The sequence below is a fragment of the Hippocampus guttulatus genome, chromosome 17 (genome assembly GCF_054856545.1).
Source record: "Hippocampus guttulatus isolate MCC_2025c chromosome 17, RoL_Hgut_1.0, whole genome shotgun sequence".
Lineage (NCBI taxonomy): Eukaryota > Metazoa > Chordata > Actinopteri > Syngnathiformes > Syngnathidae > Hippocampus > Hippocampus guttulatus.
Genome location: NC_141277.1, coordinates 7,476,352 through 7,497,833, shown reverse-complemented (window position 1 = coordinate 7,497,833; position 21,482 = coordinate 7,476,352). Strand labels below are relative to the sequence as shown.

At 44.9% G+C, this 21,482-nt stretch overlaps 4 protein-coding genes across 7 annotated transcripts; 2 read left to right on the top strand and 2 right to left on the bottom strand.

Annotated features, from left to right (window-relative positions):
- Window positions 1-159: 159 nt before the first annotated feature.
- Window positions 160-10,010, bottom strand: grk5 (G protein-coupled receptor kinase 5). 4 transcript variants are annotated; one of them, XM_086134621.1, is made up of 16 exons: window positions 9,905-10,010; window positions 8,299-8,388; window positions 8,097-8,209; window positions 7,573-7,650; window positions 7,394-7,491; window positions 7,221-7,313; window positions 7,075-7,138; window positions 6,439-6,579; window positions 5,881-6,071; window positions 3,949-3,986; window positions 3,627-3,716; window positions 2,806-3,014; window positions 1,399-1,536; window positions 1,185-1,322; window positions 967-1,098; window positions 160-489 (listed from the first exon to the last, which is right to left on the bottom strand). In XM_086134621.1, exons 1-16 carry the CDS (start codon window positions 9,954-9,956, stop codon window positions 403-405), a joined length of 1,752 nt encoding a protein of 583 aa, XP_085990747.1. In that variant the 5' UTR covers window positions 9,957-10,010; the 3' UTR covers window positions 160-402. The 4 variants fall into 4 exon arrangements, with proteins under 4 accessions (XP_085990747.1, XP_085990749.1, XP_085990750.1 ...); XM_086134623.1 differs by having other exon boundaries at window positions 7,563-7,650; window positions 8,122-8,209; XM_086134624.1 differs by lacking the exon at window positions 9,905-10,010 and having other exon boundaries at window positions 7,563-7,650; window positions 8,299-8,335.
- Window positions 10,011-12,542: 2,532 nt separating this feature from the next.
- On the bottom strand, window positions 12,543-15,110 carry LOC147191898 (uncharacterized). Its single transcript, XM_086134628.1, has 2 exons — window positions 14,691-15,110; window positions 12,543-14,404 (listed from the first exon to the last, which is right to left on the bottom strand). The coding sequence occupies exon 2, from the start codon at window positions 14,400-14,402 to the stop codon at window positions 12,858-12,860; it is 1,545 nt and encodes a 514-aa protein (XP_085990754.1). The 5' UTR covers window positions 14,403-14,404; window positions 14,691-15,110; the 3' UTR covers window positions 12,543-12,857.
- An 80-nt stretch (window positions 15,111-15,190) lies between these two features.
- LOC147191897 (uncharacterized) lies at window positions 15,191-17,736 on the top strand. Its single transcript, XM_086134639.1, has 2 exons — window positions 15,191-15,609; window positions 16,395-17,736. Exons 1-2 carry the CDS (start codon window positions 15,477-15,479, stop codon window positions 17,426-17,428), a joined length of 1,167 nt encoding a protein of 388 aa, XP_085990765.1. The 5' UTR covers window positions 15,191-15,476; the 3' UTR covers window positions 17,429-17,736.
- A 136-nt stretch (window positions 17,737-17,872) lies between these two features.
- Window positions 17,873-21,051, top strand: LOC147191896 (uncharacterized). The gene is made up of 2 exons (XM_086134634.1): window positions 17,873-18,755; window positions 19,368-21,051. Exons 1-2 carry the CDS (start codon window positions 18,683-18,685, stop codon window positions 20,546-20,548), a joined length of 1,254 nt encoding a protein of 417 aa, XP_085990760.1. The 5' UTR covers window positions 17,873-18,682; the 3' UTR covers window positions 20,549-21,051.
- Window positions 21,052-21,482: the final 431 nt, after the last annotated feature.

Sequence of the window (21,482 nt, the reverse complement as noted above, 5' to 3'; positions counted from 1 at the left end):
TGCTTGGCCAGTCCATCGCCTTTATTAAGCTGCTCAGCTGGCTACTTTACATTGTAGCAGACTGACATTTCCTCACTGTTGGACCATGAATCAAATATTTACAAAAATGGAAGGAATGTAGTCACGTGTGAACAATTGTAAATGCCAGCGTCCTCGCACTTGGAATCCAAATCATTTATTTGTCAGGGTAATTTTGTGAGACGAGATTGAAATGATATCAAAAAGTTTGGGGATCAGTTTGGGTATGCTTGGGGTTTTAAAAATGAATATAAGCAATTCATGACAACCAAAAAATGTTTATGCGGCGGGTCTTGGTCCCTAACCCCCGGCGTAACGGGGAGGGTTCACTGTACAGTACATTTACAAAACAAAAACCGCGCAACAGCGTGCGATTGGCAGTCTTCAGTTCGGCGCAGACAGAATTCCTGACGTGATGAAGTTGTTGGGCAGGGGGCTCCGTCGCCCGTCCTCGTTCGCCTCAGGGGGGTGCTGTGGGGCCAGAGCGCACGTTTAGCATGGACGCGACGAAGCAACGTGGTACCAATCTGCTTGAAATGTTTTCAAGGAACACCATTGCTGATCTTGATAAGACACTGTTCCAGAAATTGAGAAGGAGTTTGGGACACTTTTGGACAATTAAACACGCTCCGGGTCCAACAGATTTGGAGATGCTAATTCTCGTCCCGACCGCTTTACATTTGGCTGGGAACAGCTTCAGTGAGCGTTGGAGATCACAGGCTTGTTGAAGCCCAACAAAACTACATCATCTTCAAAAAGCAGAGATGCATGACTGAGGCCACCAAACTGGACTCCATTCAACATCTGAGCTGCACCTAGAAATTCTGTCCACAAAAGTGACAAAGGGCAGCCTTGGCCGGGTCCAACCTTACAATAGTTCAACAATACAAATCGTTCATCTTTGTTACAATATGACTGATTTTTTAAAAAAACGAAACATGAACTCACAAATCTGCGGAAGATCTTGTTAAACAGGCCGTTCTTTGGACTTTCGGGCGCTTGCGTCCACTGCAGATCTTGAGGTCGAGCACCGTTGGGTCCAAAAACGTTGAGCTCATTGAAGCAGCCCGTCTCAATGAGCTGCAGGAGAAAACCGAAAACAAAGAGGAAACTTTAGGTGGGGCTGGACTGATTGCTGTGTGGCTCGCGAGTCAAAGGTGACTGGCCTCGTTCTGCCAGGTGATGGGAACGCTTCCCGTGTTGAATTTGGCGTAGAAGCTGCTGTCGTCTTGGTTGAGGGTGACGCCCCTCACAGAAGCAAACTCCTCGATGTCCTGAACGTCGCTGCAGTAAACCAGCCTGGGCTGCACAGCGCCGCAAACGGACGGTCACAACTGGGCAACAAACTCTAAACGATTTTTGAAAAAAATTGTGGCTCACGTCAGGTTTAAAGGGCGCCCCCAGAAGCCCCGCCTCCAGCATGCGGAAGTTGATTTCCTTGAAGAAAGGATGTGTCTGAACGTCTCGGCCTCCTGACGTCTGGCAGCCCAGCCTCCTGTTGGGGTCTTTGACCAGCAGCTTTTGACAAGACATCAAAGTCAACATCTTGTGTTTCATCTGTGATGATTCAGTCATTCAGGTCATGGCAACCCACAAATGTTGAGTGGAGGCAATTGGACTTCTTGATTGTTTCACCATGAATCCAAATATTGTCGCTGACAACAACGTCCTGACGTCACTCCCCCAAAGATTTTGGGAAAAGTGGCTGCTAATGTGTCATTTTGCCACTGCACAGAAGAACCGGTTGTCATTCACGCTTAACCAACCAGTTGCTCAACCAACTAACCAACAAACAAATTATTTGACTTATCAAGCAACCAGTCATTTGAACATCCTATCAAACCATTTGACCAATCAATTGGACAATTGGTTAACCAATCAATCAACTCACCAACCGTCCTCTCAATTAACTAATCAACTAACTAGTAGGGTAAATTGAATGGTTGGTTAGTTGAGTGGCCGGTTGGTTAGTTGAGTGATCAATTGGTTGGTTGGTTTTGTGGGCTGGTTAGTTGATTGGTTGCGGGGTGGTTAGGGAATTTGTTAAATTGATTGTTAGGATGGTTTGATAGTGTTGATTAGTCAATTGGTTGGTAAGTCAATTGGTCAAGTCGTTGGGTGGTTAATTGTTACTTTGCTTGGGAGTTTGGTGATACAATCGGCTGGTTAGTCACTTGATTGATAGGTTAATTGTTGATTAGGTTCCGTTGGTTGATTAAAGTTACAGTGTGGAGAATCGAGGGCCATCTGGTGGCGAGCTAATAGAATGCGATGAAGGGCACGCATTTTGAAGCACGCAGACTACGGTGCCTCAGAGAGACCACACTTTGATACCGATTTCTTCAGCAGAGGTGTAAGCAAAATGTCATCCCAGACGACTTTCTTGCATTTCCTCAAGTGGCGGAGTACGTGCATGGCATCTGTTACGTGATGCTGTAAGTCACGATGCCGAGGAACGCTGTTCGCTAAGTTTGTCTCCTTCAGGTATCCGTAGCAGAAAGATGCCGGCGAAACATGGCAGCCTCCTGTAGGGGAGGCGCATCCTATGGAATATAATTCGCCATTACGTCACCTATAATTACATGACAACATTTATGTTGATGTCGCAGAACAGATTTTTCTTTCTCCATATTATTGAAATTAAATAATGTTGAGAAATGAGCACATTTTTACTCACAGTCCCCTGACAGCTGAAAAGTGAAGAAGGGTTTTTTTTCCAACTACTCTTGCCACCGTTCAACTTTTGCATCTATGGTTCCCATGAGAACAAGAGTGATGGCCTCGGACCTGCGAGCAGATATCTCTGGCTTGTGGTGCGAATCGCTCGCTATACTCCTCTTGCTTGGTCTTGATCCTTTCCTCCATCTCGACCTTTTTGGGATGCTCGCCCTTCATTCTGAGGACGGGCTGGCCCGCCGTCATCTCGTAGATGAGGCAACCCAGACCCCACCAGTCGGCACTCACGCCGTAATATTCGTGGGCGATCACCTCCGGGGCTGTGCACGGGATGGAAGGAAGATTTTGGTGAAGGGGAAAAAAATAATGGTTCTGCTGTCACTCCAAACTGCCAACGCTTTTGACCTCATAACATACGGGGGTCCCAAATCTGTTCCCTTACGTATTTGCGCTCCATTATTCCCAAATTCACAACCCACACTCTGTCTCACCCAGCTTGCCTATGACATTTTTGACATAACTCACAACTGATCACAGTAGATGGCAGCGTTGCATCAACTTTGGATTTCAGATCAAGGTTAGAGGTCAATCTTGGCTTGTCACGTCTATTAAGGGGAAGAGAAATGCCAACGCGTAGGAAGTAGGACAAATTTAGGCACCGGACACTTGACAGAGTACGTATTGTCGTTGAAGGTGTGTGGAGCGGTTGTGGAGTGAATTACAGGCACCATGTAAAAAAAAATAATAATAAAATACAAAAGACCGATAATCATTTGGGACCAGGCGCTCACAGCGAGTGCAAATGCTCAGTTGACCAGCTATTTTGCCTGAATTGAAGTTGCGTTAGGAAGAAATTTTTGATTAGTGTTAGTTTGAAGATAGAGATAAGCCTTCTTGAAAGAAAGTGGATTCCGATTTTGTTGGATACTGACCCATGTATCCTAGCGTGCCCACGCGGCCTCGCACCACCCCGCTCTCGGACACGCGAATGGCGAGGCCCAGGTCGGAGATCCTGATGTGTCCTGTGCCAACAAAACACATGAGACGTTTTGTTTTGGTTTCTTTTTTGGGGTGAGGGTGTAAAATTGTTGTAATTAACCAGGAATTCAAGCGTAGGGTGTTTTCGAGCTCACACATTAAATAGAGTAGGCCACCACGCCCGGGTGGACCATTTAAGTGTTGATTTAAAAAAAAAAAAAAGGCAACACAACCCGTTGTGTCGTCGCAGCTAAAAATAGTTTTCCGTTTGCATACCGTGTTCGTCCAACAAGATGTTCTCCGGCTTCAGGTCCCTGAAAGACAAGATGGCGTTTGACGTCAGAGTGGTGGAATGGACATAAGCATGTCATGGGGATGTGGAGGCGGGTGTCCCCCCCCCCCCCCCCAAAAACAAAACAAAACAACAAAAAAGTTTGTTTTTCTTTCCCCAGACCCTGTGACGATGTGTTCCAGATTAAAAGTTATCAAGTTACAGGGTGCATGAAAGCATTAAAACCAAGGCAGAGCATCCATCGATTTCTTTTTTCCAGTTCAGTTATGATGGCGGTGAATTATTTGGCGAATCTTTCCTTTTTGCAGGCTGGCCCAGTCTTCGTGCATAAGGAAGGGGGGGGGGTCACTGTAGTATCAACAGTAGATGACAATTACAGAGGAGACGGGTTCGACATACAGTCAAGTCAGTCATCAACAAAAGGCGATTCGATACGTTTCTCGATCTGTGCAGTGTGTGATATTCGAGGGTACGAGTCGTATCGTTGATTCTGTTCAATTGAAAATCGATTTTTCCAATTTGAATTGTTTTTGTTACACCCCTGATGCAAGGCTCTGAATGGTTTTTTTCCCCCTTTGGGGAGCATTTTTGCTAATCGTTGAGGAGGAGGAGGGAGTTTTGCAAAACTGTAAAGTTTTTTTTTATTCTTTTTTTTTTAGATAGACACACACACAATATGTACTCTAACATGAAGTATTGATTTTTAAAAAAAGGCTTAAACAATTTTTATGCAACTGCACTTGACTAAGCGTGCATCATCGTAAGTAAAATACTGTACGGCACTCTTTACGCACAGCACCGACTGGCATTTGTGTTGTGTGATCCTATCAGCTTGCCGTTCCACTTCCACCTCCGACTTCCTGCGTATGTGTGGCACAAGCACAATATGCCCGGTCGCAGTTTTACTTTTCAATGTGTTTAGACTGAGGTGCAGAGTCCACATTTTGACCCGCAAAAACAGCGATACGCAGTGCCCAAGCACCTGTAGAAATGAGTGCGAGCAGTTCCCAAAGTCGCGTATAGTCGTTAGGGAGTGGCCCCACGCCGAGCAACCGAATCCCATGGGCGTGTCTCTCAAAGCACGCTTGTAAATCAATGCTATCATCCATACACATTAGGCTCGCCGCACACACCGAGCGACGCGACAGAAGTGGACCATCCTCAATAAATGATAATTGGTTGCCGACTGGAACACACCCCAAGCGAATATGCGCCGCGCATCTGCAGGCTTGGTGCAATGGAAAAACTGTGACACAGTCTCGGGTTTTCAGGCTTCACAAACACTAAACTGGACCGTTGTCAAGGAAGAAGCAAATTGAGGAAAGGAGAGAAGATAATTTCAGAAGCTGTTGCTTAACCCTTTCGTGCACCCTGTAACCTGATAACATGATAAGCTGTCCACTGTCGTAAACGCCGTCCCCGAAAATGGTTAAAAGATCACCAAGCCTGATATTTCATGTAACGTGTCATTCTGACGTAATATTTTCTGCAAGGCTTCAAAAAACAAGTGTGAAGATGCCATATCTGAAATAATTATCAGAATTTACCATATTATGTCACGAATATACAGTATACAGTACGTGAACCGGTTCTGAGAGGGCCATCACAACCTAGTTCATATTGGCACCACATGCCCATACCTCGAAAAGGCTTCGTGTTATGCCAGGGTGGCCACACTGGGTGGGGGGACTTGGCTATACAGAACTCGATGGATCTGACCGTCTGACCCACCCACTCTCCCTGCTGAAGGGCATATTAGCCACAACTAGCGAGTCCATGATCCATGGCAACTGGAAAAGGAGCTTGGGAAACAGACCCTCACCCTTCACCCCCAAGCCAAGTGTCTTACCCACCTCCCAGCTTATGGGTCTGCAACTGACAAATGTGACTTTGTCTGACATGTTGGTGTGGCTCACCTGTAAATGATAGACTTCTCGTGCAGGTGCATGAGACCGCAACAGACCTCGGCGGCATACAATCGCACTCGTTTATCGTCCAGTCCGGCCGGGCCCATGTTGTAGATGTGAAACTTGAGGTCTCCCCCGCTCATCATGGTGAGAACCAAGCACAGGTCGTGTTTGGTCTCGTAGGCGTATGCTAGATTCACCTAAGGCACGACAGCAGCTGCGTCAGAGTCTCAAGTTTGAAGTCACTAACTTTGTCGCACAGGAGATACATTCGATAACACAAACGCAGTCTTGACAACTTTGCCGTTCGCTGGGGCTATATTTAGCAACTTGTCCGACTGCTCGAGCCACCGTTTTTCAACAAAAGAAACTAATAACTTTCCGCGAAGAACCAGACATGAGCCAAATAATTTTTCACATATATTTCGCATATAACAAGGAAGAACCGCTGTTGTACCCATTCTGAACTGAAACAAACTTGGCTCAATACGTAAGGAACCTTGATGTGGTTTCTCTGTGATAACCGAACCTTTACTACGTTGTCCACGACAGGGAAAGGTTTCTCACCACAAAGCGACTGTTCACGCTCTCCAGGATCTCCTTCTCATTGAGCGCCATTTCCTCACCTCGCCGCTTCTTCACATGCGTCTTCTGCAGCTTCTTGCAGGCGTACATCATTCCCGTGGCCCGCACCTGACACGCCCATACCTGGTCGGAAAGCAAACCATTGGAAACATTTTCTCAGGTTGTGTGTGGCAATCCTCAGGGTTCTGTTCTTGGTCCTTCACAGTTAGATTTTTGTGGGGGGAGTTCCAAAGACATTACATATATCTATAATATTTGATCGGGGGTGGGGTGTTCTGGTAAACAGCGACGTTTGGGCTTATCTACACAAAGTGCACTAAAGATTCATATGGTTCTTCAAGGTTCTGTTCGCAGTTGTTGAAAGCTCCAAAGAGACTTTGATTCACGACTCGTGAGATTCCTCAGGAATCTATTCTTGGTCCTTTTGTATTTACAGCCTAATCCTGGCTTCAAACCCTTCCATGAAACCCCGACCCAGTCTACAAACTCTAACCTGTAGGCCTTTTTTTTTTAAACCCAAAACCTTTTAAGGGTTTTTGATATCACCAAGTATGACGCTTAATTTGCAGCAAACATTGAGCAGAGTTTTGAAAATGAAGGGAAAAACAATGAAGTCACCTCCCCAAAGCCTCCTTTGCCTAACACTCGGTATTGTCGGAACTCGTTCTTGGTGACCGGCCTCCTGAAGGACAAATATGGAGGAAGTTTATGAGCCAGGCGACTGACATATGTCAATCGATCAATTCCCCAAATCGATCACTAACCTTTCTAGCATCTTCCACTGCAGGAAGCGGTCAAAGTACATGCTGCACTGGTACTGCTCAAAAGGTTCTCCGCTGAGGAACGTGTGAAGATCACTAAACACAACAACGCAGCTGTCAATCACAGCCCGAAGCCCCGCCTCCTCTGGACAGCAGCGGTGCATGCTGGAACGTACTCTCTGCAGTTCTTGAAGATATCAGTGCAGGGTTCGTGATCTAGACTCCACATGCAGCCTCGCTTGTGTTTGGACACCTCGGGGATAAACTGTGACGTCTGAACACAAAAATAGGTGAGGACACACACACACACATACATACAAAGTGAGGCCATGTGCACGCGCTTACACACACACACATTAATGGTGAAGAACTCTTGAACGATGTGTAGTCCAACCGCTCGCCTGTCCTCATCTTGCTGCATCTCAAATTCGTCCTGAAGACAAAACAGCGTGTCAAATGACCTCCACCAAGGAACTTGTAGTGTGGCTTTGACAAAGGCGATTCAATCGGTGCCAAGGAGGATGAAGAAGAATCACTTGTTGCTGATGTGTGATTATGTAACAAGCCCAAATAATTAGAAACGCGTCCAAGTGGCAGCACAAAAGTGTTACGCTCTTCATGCATGACTGGAACGCTACAGACAAATGTCCGCGCGAGGCTGAAAATTGGATGGAGAACATTTTTTTTCCCCAAAAAATATAATTTGAAATCAAATTAGAGTGTGACTACAGTATTGTAATCAAGTCGGCTTGAAATCCTTATCCTAAGACTTAACCATAAACGTTTAAAATTGTGATTTCAAACCCTTGTTTGTGGAAGTGAGAATAGTAAGTGTGTGTGAGTGTTGTGCGTGTGCATGCGTGCATGTATATGTGGTACCAGAGCCTGACGCAGCTCCCCGTACTTTCGTAGTTTGTCTTGGCTGCCACAGAACTGGTCAAAGAGCTTTCGGCCGATGGGCTGCACCACGCATATGTCCCAGAAGTCCCGCACTGAACACACACACACACATACGCACACAGTCTCTCGGTCACATCGCACGCACGCTTCTCACACGCTGACGCAGCCGAGGCGCACGCACCTATGTTGGTGGCCAAGTTGCTGCATCGGCTGATGTGCGGGAAGCGAAGCATCTCTTGCCATTTCCAGCTTCGGCCTTTGGTCCCGCCTCCTACGCGGACACACACACATCCTCACCCTTATGAACATAATGAAACAGGTACACACAAGTTGAAGTGCGCGCACATATTCACGCCGCTCGTACACAAAACCAGATGCACACAAAAACATATTCATATTTATATATGTATACACGCCCACACAGACATGGATACATGTGCGCTCACGTGTATACGGATGTGAGGGATATTTGGCTTTCAGTCGCCTTTCTACACGGCGACTCGGCTGATCCGAAAAGGTTTTCAATAGGATTCAGGTCTGGAGAAAGTGCAGGTCATTCCGGTTGAGGTACACCAATGTCCGCCACAGCCGTTGCCTGATGATGTCATTGCGCATCCGGGTCGACGAGCAATCGGACCACGCTGATGTAAACGGTTTCGACTGGTCTGACATGACACTTGTGTCTCTCACAACGTGCCCGAAGTTGATTGGCGTTCATCATCCGTTTACTCAGGGGCATTGTTCCCAACGTAGCGGTCAGCAGCATGGGATGTGGCCAAAGCACGTCCACTCCTACATTTTTCTGTGACTCTTCCAGTCTCTCTGCGTCTCTATTGCAATCCGCTGATGACACTCTGTGACACCCTCAGCTCAGTGCCCGCTTCCGTCCGAGAACGTCCCCGTTTGAAACATCACGATGGCGACATAATGTTGATTCACTGTTAGCCGTCGTCTTGGTCTCATGATATCAAGAATTGAAACGGCATGATGAGGACAACTGGTTCAACACCAGCTTGAATTGAACCACGACACTTATTGGTCGATTCGAGGGTGTCGTGAGTTTTGCCGCCAAGCTCCTCGTTGGAGAACAGCAACTTGTGCAAAAAGTACTGAAACGTTTAACAATTGGACATGTGCATTCAAAAGCTGAGAGAAGCTCACATTAAGTTCACCTGTAAATATTTGAATACATTTCAGGTTAGTTCTGAAATTTCACCCGAAAGCCAAATATCCCGAACATTTTGTGAGGCGTGTGTGTATGTGTGTGTGTAAACGTACGCACTTCAATAGACACGAATGCGCGTGCACACAGTAAAAATGCACATCAAATATAAATTACAAACGTGAATACACTCAGGATAAAAGCACACACATCACATGCACACACACTAACATATTTACATGTAAACATCTACACTTAAGTGCACACGCACACAGACACACACACACACACACACACAAAGTTTGGCTGTGCCCATCCTATTTTTAGCCTCTCAGGTCGAGCCTGCATTACCACATTTTCGTGTCGTCTGACGTTCTCTCCTGGCAAACGTCTTAAAATGCAAATATAACCTTTGAGCACCGTGTGAAAGGAAACGAGGTGAAAGGTCACAGAGATCTGGACCGCACGAGGTCGTGACCCCTGAGGCGGCAAACGATCATCGCTCTTTGTCTAACGCAATTGCAAACGTGGGAGAACTTCACACAGTTCTGTGAAGCCTCCAGTAAAGCTTAGCTTAGCATTAGCATCGCAACCAGAAGACCAATCGACCAAATGGCGTGCGTACCTTCTCTGGCCCTCACAAGAGCCCTGTTGGCCACCAGACTGTCAATCTCCATCAAAGCATATGCGTGTGCGTGAAAGTGTAATACACACCGCACTGAAATACCTCCACCAGGGAAGGGGAGGAGTCGTGCAGGTAGACCACGCCCCCCGTGCCTTCCTTGGCCGTGGAATGTTTTTCTTGTTTTGTTCATTGTTGTTCTTATCTCATCTTGAGTGAAACGTGCGACCTCCGAGTTTGCTTTCCCAGTTATTTATTTATAGAACATTCCACCGGAAACGCTGGCGGGATTTTCCATCTCTTATTTGTTTTAAATTTGTACAACACTTGCAAGCACAAACGAAAGCTTGTCTTGTCGCACTTGACGCGCAGCCCATTGTTCTCATCATGTACACCTTGCGACAGATTGGTAGGTGGAGATGACAAACGTCGGCTATCAAAAGTCTACACGCCTCTGTTCGAATGCAGTGTTTCCAGCATCCCAAAAAACCCAAAACAAAGCCAAGATGAATCATCCCCAAAAGGTTTTCACGAGTAATGTGAACTCTGACTTGTACACAAACATTTGCATATTTTCGTGAGAGAAAGACGACGTGGTTTCATAAATGCGCACACCCTCATAATTGCCAATGTGGCACTTAGAAATTAACCAATCACATTCAGATACTTGGGAACAGAGTGCTCTAAATCACGTTCGCGTGTTCTAGAAGGCTTTCCAAACATGTTATTGCACTTTTTGGTGGGGTGTCCTGAAAAGTGAATATTTTGCAGGGTAGGAGGATTTCTTTCTCCTTGGTAGTGAGACAATTCAACACACCTATATGACTTTTCGTGCGTGTGTGTTTGTGTGTGTGTGTCACTACAGTTGCTACTAGTGAAATGCTAGCCCTTAACAAGTAGTAGGATTCTACTACGCATGTGCAAAATGAAGTAAATAAACTTTTTTTTTGCGATACTTTTTGAAACACACAGTTACCAAGTGCTTCGCAGATACAAAATTGTCCACTATGCAGCATGTTTTAGGTGTCTCCCTCCTCCAACACACCTGATTCAAATCCTGATCATTTTGAATCAGGTTTGTTTGTTTGTTTGTTTGTTTATTGAACATAAAACATATATACAGTAATAATTTGACAGAAAATAAGGTAGATAAAAAAAGTAAAAAGAAAGAAATCAATCTTCATTCAACACAGTTATTATGTTCAAGGGAGTAGGAAGAAGTAAAAAACTTATCTAGTCCTACCCCGTTATGTGATTGTATCTAATAAATCATTTTTATATCAATCAGAAAAGTAAGAAGTGTGTTGGAGGAGAGGACAGGTGCCCTTGAGAACCGGAGTTGGTCCCCCCTGAACTTGACTAAACGATTTTAATGTTTGTTTTTTTGGGCTGGGATGTTTTTTTTTATTACGTGGTGGTGTCAGCAGATGTCGCTGATCCTGAAAGATAGTTCCGGAGATTTGTAGCTCGGAATGCAGAAGCAGCACTTGGCTGAGTTTAATGAGCAGTGGCTGATAAAGTGAGGCGAAGGAGTAAGTTGCTGCTGCACCCCCGCCCCCTTCGCTAAAGGAAGAAAAGACCCCAATTCACTGAAATAATTTAGCTAAAAGTCGGAAACAATGAAAATAAATTGAGACTGCTTTGCTACATCTGGCACAGCGTGCCTTGAATCCATGCAGACGAGGATGTAAATGAAACGTCGAAGCTTTCGAGGGAGTGGGGCGTGCCGTCAAGTATCAGGAAGTTTGCTCTTTTTACGTCTTTGTATTTATTTATTTTACTTCTGTCCGTTTCATGTCATTTCAAGTTTCTCTCTTTTGACCAACAGTTCATTCCAGGCGTTCGATACTCGTCGTGTGCAAAGCTCAAATGGTGCACAGTTTTGCCTCGCGACTAACATGTCGGCAGGAATAAAATTTCATTAATTTTAATGAGGTTCAGTCTTACAAGCGAGAACAAAGAGCGTACTGGTATAAAAAGGCTCGAACGTCTTTCGCCTCTTTCGGACGTCACAACATCGCTTCACATTTCAACGACTGGATTGTTGTAATTGTGGCAATTTACAGGAAAGCGTTTTTGTTTAAATGTCATTTCATTTTGTATGATTGCGGTTACAATGAAAAACGTGCGTACACTTGAGTCATGTCCACGCTTTGGAAGTGTTTCGGACGCCATCTGCTGGCGAAATACGACTATAGTCCGTCTTTGGTGATTGGAATTGTTTTTTTCTTTTTTTCCCCTCAACACACGGGGACAAGAAACTAATTTACGATTTAAAATTAAGTGTTAAAAGGCAGAGGGAACATGGTGTTCAATTATGGGCAGTCGCGTTTGACATCCCAAGCCAAGACAAAACACTTGTTAATTTTTCTTCTTCTTTTTTTTACCTTAACAGAATTTCGAGTGGCCGGCCAAACTGCTGAGCAGCAGCGGGGAACATGTAACCCGGGAATGAAGACGCAAATTTATTGGCCACAGGACAGGCAACCACTAAATGTTTTGCTTCGCCAAAGCCTTTCCGCTCCTTGACAGCGACGTATCACAACGGCAGTGCAGCAGCTTTACCAACTCGACTCTTCCTTTTGGTAAGTTTAGCCGATCACAATAATCTGAGGCTTTTAAAAGATCAGTCAAACTCCTCCAAAGTTCCATCAGCTTTTATTCAATATCTCGTGTGGACGTTTCCATTCCACCGGCAGGAGTCAAAAGTTTTTGGGCCATCTATTTCAATCGGTCACTCGCTCATTTAACATGCACATCATAAAATATTTGACATAGCAGTCCAGTGCTTTGCTTTAATTGTCATCATTTGTCCACACGAGATCAAGCAGAATGCAAGAATATACCAGAAAGTTGATCCAACACAAAAAGGCAGATGAATTCAACTCCCACAGAAATTAGTTTCAATATTTAACACTTTCATTATCAAGCTTTATTGCTCAATGCCAAAAAAAACTCAGCAGGCAAATGCTTTCCCTCCACTGTGTGTTCTTGTATGTATCTTTAAGTTTCCCTTTCGAGAGAATCTCTGACCGCAAACTGAGCAAGCAAAAGGTTTTTCTCCGGTGTGCGTTTGGCTGTGGCTTCTCAAGTTTCCTTTCAGAGAGAACGCTTGGCCACAAACGGTGCATGCAAATGGTTTCTCTCCAGTGTGCGTTCTTGTGTGGGATTTTAAATGTTCCTTTGTAGCGAATCTTTTCGTGCAAGCTGAACATGCGAAGGGTTTCTCTCCGGTGTGGATTCTCATGTGGATTTTTAAATATCCCTTCACAATAAATGTCTGGCCACAAACCGAGCAGGCAAAAGCTTTCCCGCTAGTGTGGGTTCTTGTGTGTATTTTCAAATATCCCTTCGTAGTAAACCTTTGGTTACAAACTGAACAGGCAAAAGGCTTCTCCCCAGTGTGGATTCTTGTATGTGCTTTCAAATGTCCCTTAACGGAGAATCTTTGACCACACACTGAGCAGGCAAAAGGCTTTTCGCCAGTGTGCGTTCTTTTATGAATTCCTAAATGTCCCTTCTGAGAAAATCTTTTACCGCAAACAGAGCAGGAAAAAGGTTCCTCACCAGTGTGCGTTCTTCTGTGAATTCCTAAATGTCCCTTCTGAGAAAATCTTTTCCCGCAAACTGAGCAGGAAAAGGGTTTATCTCCTGTGTGCGTTCTTGTGTGACTCGTCAGGCTTCCCTTTTCAGAGAATCTCTGACCACAAAATGAGCAGACAAAAGGTTTCTCTCCAGTGTGCGTTTTAGTGTGGGCCGTCAAATGGTTTCTTTGAGCAAATCTCTGGCCGCAAAACGAGCAGACAAACGGCTTCTCGCCAGTGTGTGTTCTCGTGTGTGTTGTCAAACTATTTCTTTGAGCAAATGCCTGGCCACAAATGGAACAGACAAACGGTTTCTCTCCAGTGTGTATTCTTGTGTGTCTTCTTAAATGTCCCTCTTGCATGAATCTTTGACCGCAAATAGAGCAGGCAAAAGGTTTCTCTCCAGTGTGCGTCATCAAGTGTTTTTTCAAAAGACACTTGTAGACAAATGTTTTCCCGCATTGAGAGCATTTCCAGTGTTGGTTGTCAACGTGACCTTCGTATTCTTCATCATTATCATCATCAGCGTGAGGAGAGTATGACGCCGCGTCGTCACTATCTGACAGTGGCGCTATGAGTCCGTCTGTTGGTGAGTGTCCTTCACCTTCTGTCGTCTCACGCTGACTTGAGCTGTTGCTGCTGGGACGCTCCACCCCTTCGCTGGCCTCACTTTGATCTTCAGAATCTTCACTTTTCAAAGGAGCGCCTGTAAATTGCAAGGTAATGATGCCATCATCCTCTTCCTCTTTGATGTGCGGATGCTTGGACATCTCGCTAGCTTGAATCTGAGTGGCTTCTTCTTCTTCTTCCTCCTCCTCTTTAATGGAAGGGCGCTCCAGCTCGTCCTCTTTTTGTCCGTCACCTCTCTCATCCCCCTGCTGCTGCTGCCCGAAGACACCAAGGTACGTTTTGCTCATGACTGCAAGACACAAGAAGACAACAGTGTGTTTTGGGCACATCAAGTAGGTTGTGACTTCCACGTTTCCAATTCTGCCTCGATTTAACATGATTGGGTGAGCCAAAAAAGTTAAATAGATTTGTGCCGTGAAGGTCTGCCCTTGCCGCAACATAATGACTTGCTTTATACAGTATAAGTCCCATGATCCCCACGTCTGCCACTGGCAGTTCAGCGACAAAAACAAGCCAGTCAGTCACAAGCCTGCACACGAACCGAGTCTGCGAGGGAGAGGAAGAAGTGAACAAACCTACTGAGTTTAAGCAAACTCGAAGCTTCTCATAAGCAGCGTCGCGTACTTGACGAAGTTGTCCCTAGTTGTCGTCTTTTGCTCCGTGAAGTTCCGAAGTGTACTCTGTTGTCCTCCTTGCAAACATTTTCAAACGATCATCACCAAACTTTTTGCTAATATTTGACTTCCGTTGAGCGATTACAAACTCGTCTCTGTGTGCTTAGCGGCTGGCAAGCTAGGCTAAGCTAAACTAGGCTAGGCCGAGAAGGGTCATCGGCGCACCGAGACACCAAGATTTGCTAGATGCTGTTTTAGTTCAGTAATGTGGCGATAGAAGACATTTGTGTCTAGCCTTCAACACGTTCGTTCGACACAAAATTCAAAAAAATATTTGTAGAGCGTGTGCGGTTACGTCAAAAGAAAAAACGACTGGCGACACAAAATGTACGGCAAAAACACTTGGACAAATTTAAAACTCTTGCACCTATCAACGCACAAATAAGGCGACAGGATACAGAAGTGAGCAGGGAGCCTGATCATGAAGAAATGGAAATCATGACTGCTGCAGACGGTTTATTGAGCCTTCATTCAGAAGTAAAATGAACGCGGTGTAGTCTGGACGCGGAACGACCATCACTACTTGACTGGACCGCATTGGGGAAATGTGGTTCGTCTTTGGTTGAAGTCGTCTCGGTGTATTTTGACGCTTGTCGGCCTAGCTTAGTTTAGCCTAGCCTAGGTTGGCTCGCTAGCCGCTAACAAAGAGACGCTTTGTGATCGCTCAGCAGTGAAAATCGTGTAAAAATGTGCGCGAGGCGGACAGCGGGGTACGAGGAGGAACTTTGTTGGGCAAAAGACGACAAGGAGCGACGACGTTGCCAACGACCCGAAGCCGTTTGCGAAACGCAGCATCCGAGAGTTGTGCTTCGTACAGCAGGTTTGCGCCATTTCTTCCTCTCACGTGTGTACTAACTGTGGTACTTTCTCTTGTTAGAGTTACGATTTTTATTTGTTGTCTTTTTAAGGAAAGAAAGAAAGCAAAGCAGGTTTATTTATTTGTCACAGGGGCGTGCAGAGGGTATCTTCCTGGATTGCGGCATCCACAGGGCAGCCGCACCCGTTGCTTGAAAATGTTTCAGAACACGTCTGTCGCCAGTTGTTGATGAAGGGGCATCAGTTTCGGGTTAGGGTGAGCGACGTGCAATTTGCACGAGTGTAGTGGTCCTGGACTTTTTACACCGAGTACCCAATCAAAATGTGCTTGGCTCATTTACCACCACAAGTACCACCACAATACAGTCACTAGTAGGCCCAAGTGTTCATCTAGAAACTGATTTTTTTCCTAATAATTGTTTATAACATTAACACAAGGCTTTAAAAATACACCCACCACTTAAATGAATAAATTTAAACTGTATTGAATGCGAAAGTTCTGTAAAAATTGAACTTCATTAAGATTTTAAAAGCATATTCTATTGTGTATGCTTTTTTTTCTCCCACTCAAGCCAAATAGCCAAATAATCACCAGAGAGTGCAAAAGAGAAATGTGAGCTGGTGTTTTTCCTGTATTTTTTGTCAAATTGCAATACGAACCGCTATTTGGGGGGGGGGGGGGGGTGCAATGTTATTTTTCCAACGTCATGCAGCCCTACGTCAATATAGTTAAAATCCACCACATCAAAGTAACATCATAACTTGTATTCGTCTTTGTGTGTCCTGTAGACGTTGGTGAAAAGTACCCTGATCCTAGCCACCAGGAGACTCCGCCCTTTCCCATTGGAGGCAAAAAAGAGGAGCAGGAGTCCCCTCATGTGAAAGAAGAAGAAGAGGAGGAGAAACCAGGGCCTCCTTACATGAAGGAGGAAGAGCAAGAAGAGGACGTCACAAAGTTCCCATGCCCTGGTATCTCTCTCAAGACTGAAGATGAAGAGGAAGGTCCCAGTGAGGCCAGGGGAGAGGCGGAGCCTCCCAGCAGCAGGAAGTCAAGTCAACACATGGCAACAGGAGCTGACGGACAATCACCAGCAGATGGACTCTTGGCGCCACTGTCAGATAATGACGACGCAATGTCAAACTCTCCCCATGATCAAGATGATGACAACGATGACGAGGAGGAAGAGTTTGAAGGTCATGTGACATGCCACACTGACAACAAACGCTGGGAATGTTCTGAGTGTGGGAAAACATATGCTTATAAGGGAAGTTTGAAACAACACATGCGAACGCACACTGGAGAGAAACCTTATGCGTGCGCAGTTTGTGGTAAAAGATTTTCAAAGGCGAGAATCTTGAAACTACACACAAGAACACACACCGGAGAGAAACCTTTTGCATGCACGGTCTGCGGTCAACGATTTTCTCAGAAGGGAAGTTTAAGCAGTCACACCAGAATACACACTGGAGAGAAACCTTTTGCATGCTCCTTTTGCGGCAAAAGTTTCTCTCACAAGCGAAGCTTAACAACACACACGAGAACGCACACGGGAGAGAAACCGTTTCCATGTTCGGTTTGTGGTAAAAGATTTCCTGAGAAGGGAAGCTTAAAACGTCACACAAGAACACACACTAGAGAGAGATCTTTTGGCTGCTCGGATTGTGGTCAAATGTTCTCTCAAAAGGAAGATTTAAAACAACACACAAGGACACATATTGTTGAGAAACTTTATACGTGCACAGTTTGTGGGAACAGTTTCTTTAATAAGGGAAATTTGACAACACACACCAGAATACACGCCGGGGAGAGACCTTTTGCCTGATGGGATTCTGAGCAAACATTCACTCGAAGAAACCATTTGGGCACCCACACAAGAACGCACACATACACGCTTGAGAGATTTGGACCTGCTTAGTGTGATATCTTATATTCTACGGACCTTCTCCCAAGCTTCCTGTTGACAAGTGCAGAGAATGAGCACTCATGGTGAAACACTTCATACTAAACAAATGAAATACACTTCAAATATGGGATGATGATTGACACAATAGGCGGCAAGAAATTTGGACCCTTGGTGGCAAGATGGAAAGATGTGAATGTCATCCTGAATAAAATACAACTCTTCATGCATTGGGACTCACTCAGTATATTAATACTGTAATCTTACATTATGAACGTATCTGAAAAGTGAATGTCTCTGAAGGTAAATGTCTTCCTAAATTTGGAACTTCATCGGAAAGAATGTGCAAAAACCCTGCCAAATTGGAATGGTGAAAAAAATACTGCATCAAAATCATGCTTTTGGTCCTGTTGTCATTAGCGAAAAGGACTTTTTAGTCTTCGTCAATTATTTCCGTGCGTGAGCTTGAAAGGTTAATTTGAGCTAGACTGCTGTTTTACGTTGTATAATCGGCCTTACTGCAAAGCCGGGTTCCAAAAGTCACTTGGGAATTGTAGTTCTTTTGAAGTGTGTCGCCTCGAAGTGACGTCATAGCAAGTGCCGCTGATTTATCTTTTTAAACCTACACTGAAATTATACTGCATTGTACTCGACGGATGTCTTTCGCTTTACGAATAAAAATAGAAGTTTATTATCGTTATTGAAGCCACTGAACAGATATCCTATAGCCCTTTGTTGTACTTTAAGAGTTTGGATTCTTTTGGTGTCACTTCGTCTCTAATTGTGTTCAGTTTATCGTTAATTTCTTCCGCGCTTATGGGCTACCGTAGTATGGCGTTTTGGTGACAGAACAAATTTGTCCAAAAGACTTTGCCGTACAGCGTCCACTGCAGTTATGACGTGTTCTGAACAACTTCTTATAAACCACACGCGCTTCACCAAACTTTCGTAAAATTGGTGAACGACTACTTCGCGGACGTACCGAAGCCTCGTCATTGGACGTCCGTTAAGACCTCATTCGTTCAGTCTTCATGTCCGCTTAAGAATTGCACGTTGGATCTGAGCGCCGTATCTTATTTTAGCCTAGCCTAGCTTAATTTAGCTGGCTACCCGCTAACAAAGAGAGGTATTGGTGATCGCTCAGGAGTGATCAAGTGTTGTGGTTGTTGTGTGAAAATGTGCGCAAGAATAACAGCAGAGTACGAGGAGGAACTTTGGGGAGAAAAAGCCGACACCGAGAAGACAGCAGGTTTGTTGTTTGTTGCCTGAAGCCCATTCTTTTCGCACATGCTTCTCTTTCGGTTTCAGACTTCATTCACGAGTTGTATAATTACCACCACGAGGGCAACAACATGTGAGAAAGACACCGCTTAAAAGCTACTTAAACTTTCAACGCAATGTCGAAGGACTTATTTCACAAGCGCGTCAATACATTTCTATTCACGCTTGGTGGCTATATTTTGGATTTAGCCACTACACTGCTTGTTTTTTTTTTTTTTTTTGCTTTTCACATGAATCATTTGTATCACAAAGGCTCTCGAGGCGAGCGATTTTCCATCTTTCACAATATCGGGAAAAAAAGAGAAATACTCAATGGACATGCTGGAAAAGACACTTACAGACTCATCCAAGTTGGAGCACGAAGACAACATCGATGTCATAGCTTGCGTATTATTACACTTTCCTTTTAAAAAGGAATATCTGAATTGCAAGAGCCAATTAGGAAAAACTGTCATTTTCTGATTCAGCGACATAACAATACCTACCATAACTGTTACTAGAGAAACAAAATCACACAACATCAATTTCATGTGAGCAGGAACTTGAGCGAACCATGTATTTGTCTTTGTGTGTCCTGCAGACATCAGTGGAAAATATCCTGATTCTGGCCTCCAAAAGACGCCGTCCCTTCCCGTTCCTCTCGAACGGGAGGAGCAGGAGCCCTCACAAATGAAGGAAGAAGACGACAAACAAGGGCCTCTTCACATTAAGGAGGAAGAGCAAGAGGAGGACATCACCAAGTCACCGTGCGCTGGCGTCCCTCTCAAAAGTGAATGTGAAGATCAAGAAGATGAAGGTCCAAGTGAGGGCGGCGGAGGGGCGGGGCCTCACAGCAGCTGTAAGTCAAGTCAACACGTGACAACAGAAGGTGATGGACAATCACCAGCACACAGACTCTTGGCGCCACTGTCAGACAGTGACGACCCGATGTCATGCTCTCCTTACACTCATGATGATGATGATGATGATGATGATGACAGTCATACAACAGTTCACACTGACGGCAAACGTTGGAAATGTTCAGAGTGTGGCAAAACGTATGCCTCTAAGAGCAGTTTGAAACAACACACGAGAATGCACACAGGAGAGAAACCTTTTGCCTGTTCACTTTGTGAGAAAAGGTTCTCTCAGAAGGGGGGCTTAACAATACACACTAGAACGCACACTGGTGAGAAACCCTTTGCCTGCTTGGTTTGCAATAAGAGATTTTCTGAGAAGGGAAGCTTAAAACTGCACACGAGAACACACACCGCCGGGACCGCTTTTGTCTGCTCAGTTTGTGGTCAAAGATTCTCTGGCAAGGAAGATTTAAAAGTCCACACAAGGACGCACGTTAATTGGAAACCATATTTATGCACCATTTGCGGTAAAAGTTTTACCGCCAACAAATATTTGAGAGAGCACTCAACGACACACACCGGCGAGAAGCCGTACGCGTGCACAGTGTGCGGTAAAGGTTTCTTCAATAAGGGAAATTTGACAACGCACACGAGAATGCATGCGAGAGAGAGACCTTTTGCCTGCTTAGATTGTGGTCAACGATTCTCTCAAGAGGAAGATTTGCAGCAGCACGCAAGGACGCACACGGGCGAAAAACCTTACGCGTGCACAGTTTGCGGTAACAGTTTCCTAAACAAGGGCCATTTGACAACGCACACCAGAATACACGCTGGGGAGAGACCTTTTGCTTGCTCGGATTGTGGGCAAACGTTCACTCGAAGGGACCATTTGGCAAGCCACATAAGAACGCATACACGCTAGGGAACGTTGGGGCCTGCTCGGTTTGTCAACCGTGATTCCGCTGTCCCTCACATTGGACGGTGTATTTACAACAAGGATCCACATACTATGGATTAGACCTGTCTTTTTTTCCCACTGCTTTTTTCCCTTTCTGACATTTTGAACAAGTTTAAAATTCTGAAAAATAAAAAAGTTTAAAAAAAAACTTTTGCCTCTCATCCGAGCGAGCTTCAAATTCTCCGGCATTGACGTTTAACCGTAAAACTAACGATGGGGACATTTGATTCTGAGCAGTCTCGTAATCCTATCGCCAATATGTTCTTGTAGTCTCTGGACTTTCTTCAAAGCCTCATGTCGACAACTGCGGCAAAACACTTCAGATACCGTTAAATGAAACTTCGAATAAAACAAACACGAAACAAGGAAGTGCAAGACTGACTGATAGACTGTGAAGAAATGCGGACTCCTGGTGGCAAGATGGAAAAGTGTCAATGGGATCCTGAATAAAATAAAACTTGAGTGAGTGAGGCTCAGTGTATTCGTGGGAATGTGTGTGTGTGTATTCCAGTACCGGTATTATACATAACACTTCATTATAGTACATAATTAGAATACTTTAGTAATATTTTGTGTGTTCGATATTCCCTTCATCTCTCCCTCTCGGCAAACAGACGACAGTGTGAAATATCGCAAGATAACGTTTTACCGTCGGAGCGTCAAACGTCATTGCAGGTAACGTGTTACGTCATTTCCTTTCACGGCGTCTCTTGGGGGCGTGGCCGCAGGTATGTAGTGATTTTTTTTTTTATGTTGCTTTTTAATTGTTTGTTTTTCTGCCTGTCTGCATTCACTGAAATTGTGTCAACTCGTACGCTACTCTGCCATTTTTGTTGCCACTCACGACTGACGAAGAGAAAAGTAAATTGGGGCGTTTGTATTAGCATGCTAACTGCTA